Source organism: Nothoprocta perdicaria, unplaced genomic scaffold (assembly GCF_003342845.1).
Source record: "Nothoprocta perdicaria isolate Ctin4 unplaced genomic scaffold, notPer1 scaffold_450, whole genome shotgun sequence".
Lineage (NCBI taxonomy): Eukaryota > Metazoa > Chordata > Aves > Tinamiformes > Tinamidae > Nothoprocta > Nothoprocta perdicaria.
The window spans coordinates 89,596-93,117 of record NW_020455700.1 but is presented as its reverse complement, the minus strand read 5'-3'; the positions used below and the strand labels follow the sequence as shown (position 1 = coordinate 93,117).

Here is a 3,522-nt window from a genome sequence, read left to right as displayed (position 1 = left end):
TCGGCCTCGGCGTCGAGCGGGCGCCCGTCGGCCGCCTCGGCGCCCGGGGGCACCAGCGGGCCCGCGGGGAAGCGCCCGGGCTGCGCGTCCTCCGTGGGAGAGGGGCCGTCCAGCGGCGGGAAGTGGAAGCGGGACGAGGCCGTGGGCACCGGCGGGGCGCTCTGCGGGACGACACCTGCGGCGGGGCACGGAAAACAAGGGCGGGAAACAGGGAGTTAAGGGGAGCGGCAATCCCGCGAGCCGCTCTCCGGAGGCGCCCGGAGGCGCTTGGAAGCGGAACACACAAATCCCGCCCGCGATTACAAAGGAGGAGCCTCCCAAGCCGCCTCGCCCGGCGCCTCCCCGGCGCCTCCCAGGGCTCGGGGAGCCCTTCCAGGGGCCCCTTCCCAGATCCCTCGCTCCGGTGAAGCTGCAATGGAATTCCCAGCATGGAATACTGAAACCCCCCGCATTGGTGCTCATCTAAGACTACCTTTTCTCACCCCACTAACTCCGTCTCCTTCTCCCCAGCTTCCCGAATGAACCTTCCTCTTCCTCACCCCGCTGCCCCGGGACTCCTCCAGCTCCGGAGCCGCACAAGGGAAGAATCCAAAGCCAAATCCCGGCTCCGCTGCCCCAACCAGGGCTCCTAGCCCAACCCCCAGCGCGAGCAGCAGCAAAGTGCTCATTAGCCAAGCGCAGGTTGTCTAATTAAGCGCATTCCGGCGCTCCCAAACTCCTTGTTTTTCTTTAAACGGGGGGCCCCCGAGATCGAAGGGAGCGGCTGCAAACAGGGAAGAGGAGCAGGCAGCAACGTGGAGCGGGAACTGCCCGGACTTGTCAGGCAATTAGGGATTTTGCGGCGCCGCTTCGCGCTCCGACTTTCCACCCCCGTGTTCGGCTCCGGGGCCCTCCCGGGTGAAGGAGAATTCCTTCGGGAATACTGCAGGGCTCCAGGCCTGCTGCTCGCCCTGGGATAACGCCTTTGGAGCGTTGGTGCTCCGAATTCCCCCCATTTCTTGGMGGGGAGGGTTTGCAGCTCAAGCCCTTCCCCAAAATAAACCAGGAGTTTTCCCGAAAATGAAAGTTTTCCCCTAAATAAACCAGGAGTTTTGTTTTGATGGCCTCGGTTGCCACCAATTCCCCTCATTTTGGGGCCGGCCAGCCATAAAAAYCCCACGATGGCCCAAGGAGGAATTTCCACCAAAAGGCACCCTCGAAAGGACCCTCTTTTTGGCCAAACCCCAACATTAAGGCCGATCCCGGGACAAATCCAGCCCCAATTCCTGCTCCTGCCCTGGYGGGAGACTCAAAAGGCCTCTCAAAAGCAGCACGTTCGTGTGGCACTTCCCAACTCCCTTTCCTTGCCGTCATGCCACAGGGAGAATCCAGACAATTCCATGATTGAACTTAAAACTCCTTTAGTCGCTACCTTAAAACCGCCTCCGCTTCCCCGTTCCTGGCAACTCCAGATCTAATTTGGTTGGGGCGGGGGGAAAAACACCCCAAAAATCCTTTTGATGCTGCAAGGGGGATTGGAGGCATGGAGTTGCCGGAAAAGCTTCGATCCCGGCGCGGCGATTCCCTCGGGCCGAGGGAATTCGCTCCGAGGCCCCACTCACCGTTGGGACGGATGTTAATGAAGGGGTAGTTGGGCATCACCAGCTTGTTGAAGTTGAACTTGTAGGTGAATCTCTTGCCTTTCGTCTTGTGGAGGATCCTCTTGTTGTAGTAATAGCTGGGAAAGAAGGGCAAAAGAGCCATCAACATCCTGGGAGAGAGGGCCGGGAATGCCTTTTTTGGGAATGCCTCGGCAAGCCGTGTCCCAAAGACACCCTGGATTCGCCCATAAGGGGAAATTCCTCGACGGTGGCACCCAAGGGCACTTTCCCCTGCCAAGCACCGATGCGGGCGCTGCCGCTACCCGCTCCGTCCTTTCCTTCCCGCTCCATAAGGAGGTTCCCGCGTTTCCCGCCCTGTTTGTCCGGTGGTGGCTCCGTCCTGGAGGGATCGGAGTGTGGAAGGCACCGGGATCCTCGCAGGACCGTTTTATTTTCACCAATTTGCTTCAAAATACAAAGCACCAAGTGGAGAAAAAAAMCCCTCGGCTGCTTCCCAAGGGGAAAGCGGAAATAAAAGGGAATAAAAATAAAAGAAAATGGAATAATAAATAAAATGGAAGTTCACTAATGGCTTTGGAATATGAAGGGTGAAGGAAGAGTCATCCAAAGCAAAGGAGATCCCAYAAGCAAAGGGGAGCTCGGGAAGCRTTTGGGGAGCCCGGGAAGCGTTTGGGGAGCCCGGGAAGCCCAACTCTCATCCTTGGGGAATACGGAGGAGCGGAAAAAGGAGCAGGAATGAGGAGCCGGGGGCCCTCGGCCTCCAGGCTTCCACATAACACAACGAGAAGCGGGAAGCGTCGCTAACGGCAGCCGGGCGCGGAAGCGGCCGCCGCGTCCCGCCGGAAACGGCTTCCCGCCGGGATTCCCGGCATTCCCAGGGCTCACCGGAGCGCGCGGCTCAGCTTGTCGTAGTTCATCTGGGGCTTGCACTTGCGGCGGCCCCAGAGGCGCGCCACCTCGTCGGGGTCCTTGATGACGAACTCGCCGTACTCGCCCTGCTGCCACGCGATGACGTGGCGGAATTCCTCCTTCTGCAGCAGCTCCAGGATGAAGTGCCACAGCTGGATCTGCCGCGAGCCGGGGCTCGACTCCGTCTTGTAGGCCCAGTCCGGGAAGTGGTAGCCTGGAAAAGCCGCCCCCGCCCCGTCGGGATCAACTCGGAATTGCGCCCCCCGGCCCCAACCCGGATTGAGGCTCTTGTTGTTTGTTATGCGGAGCGCRGCCTCCCAGCGCCTCTGGCAGCTGGAATTCCGAGGGAATCGGAAGGGAAAGCCCCCCAAATTCCAAAATTCTCCTTTTAGGTTCTGGTATTTCGCCACCTGTTGCTTTTTAACCCATTTTTGGGGTGGGAAAATTGGAAAGGGGTGTGGGAAACATAGAGGAGCAACAAACACCGGGAAGGGGCCCCGGCGCTCCGGAGGCCGGGAAGGGGCCCTGGCCTCATCCCTATGTGCCCCAGGGCAGGGAAAACAGCCCCATTCCGGGGGCGGCCGCCCCAATTCCCGTTTTCCCGGCACGATTCCAGGCGCGGGGCACCATTCCAGGATTCGGGAGGTCTCCAGCCGCGTTACCRGGAACACGGGAGCGCAACTCGGGGGCCAACCCGCAACGTTTCCCGCGGCATTCCCACCCGGAGCAGGGCGCCCGCCCCCTCCGAGCCATTCCAGGATGTTCCCCACATTCCGCTTCAAGCCCGAGGCCCCCGCCGCCCCCTCCCCGGAACTCCCCGGATCCAGAGGCCTCGAAACCCCCGGGGATCCGGCGCTCACCTGCGGCGCCCTCGGCCTTGTCCACGACGCTGCCTCCCGCCTTCATGGTGGCGCTGCGGGCCGCAAGGAGCGCGCTGAGCGGCGGCGGCGGCGGCTCCGGGCCCGCCCTCCCCCGCTCCCCCGGGCGCCGCCGCTCCGCTCCGCTCCTGCAA

At 61.7% G+C, this 3,522-nt stretch overlaps 1 protein-coding gene across 1 annotated transcript in view; it reads right to left on the bottom strand.

Moving 5' to 3' along the window:
- Positions 1-3,416, bottom strand: part of LOC112953539 (ETS translocation variant 3-like) — a 7,956-nt gene extending 4,540 nt beyond the window's left edge. The window contains exons 1-4 of the mRNA XM_026046618.1: positions 3,371-3,416; positions 2,487-2,724; positions 1,602-1,717; positions 6-175 (exon numbers count right to left, since the gene is read on the bottom strand). Coding sequence (XP_025902403.1) covers positions 6-175; positions 1,602-1,717; positions 2,487-2,724; positions 3,371-3,416 — 570 coding nt within the window. The remainder of the gene's footprint in view (positions 1-5; positions 176-1,601; positions 1,718-2,486; positions 2,725-3,370) is intronic.
- Positions 3,417-3,522: the final 106 nt, after the last annotated feature.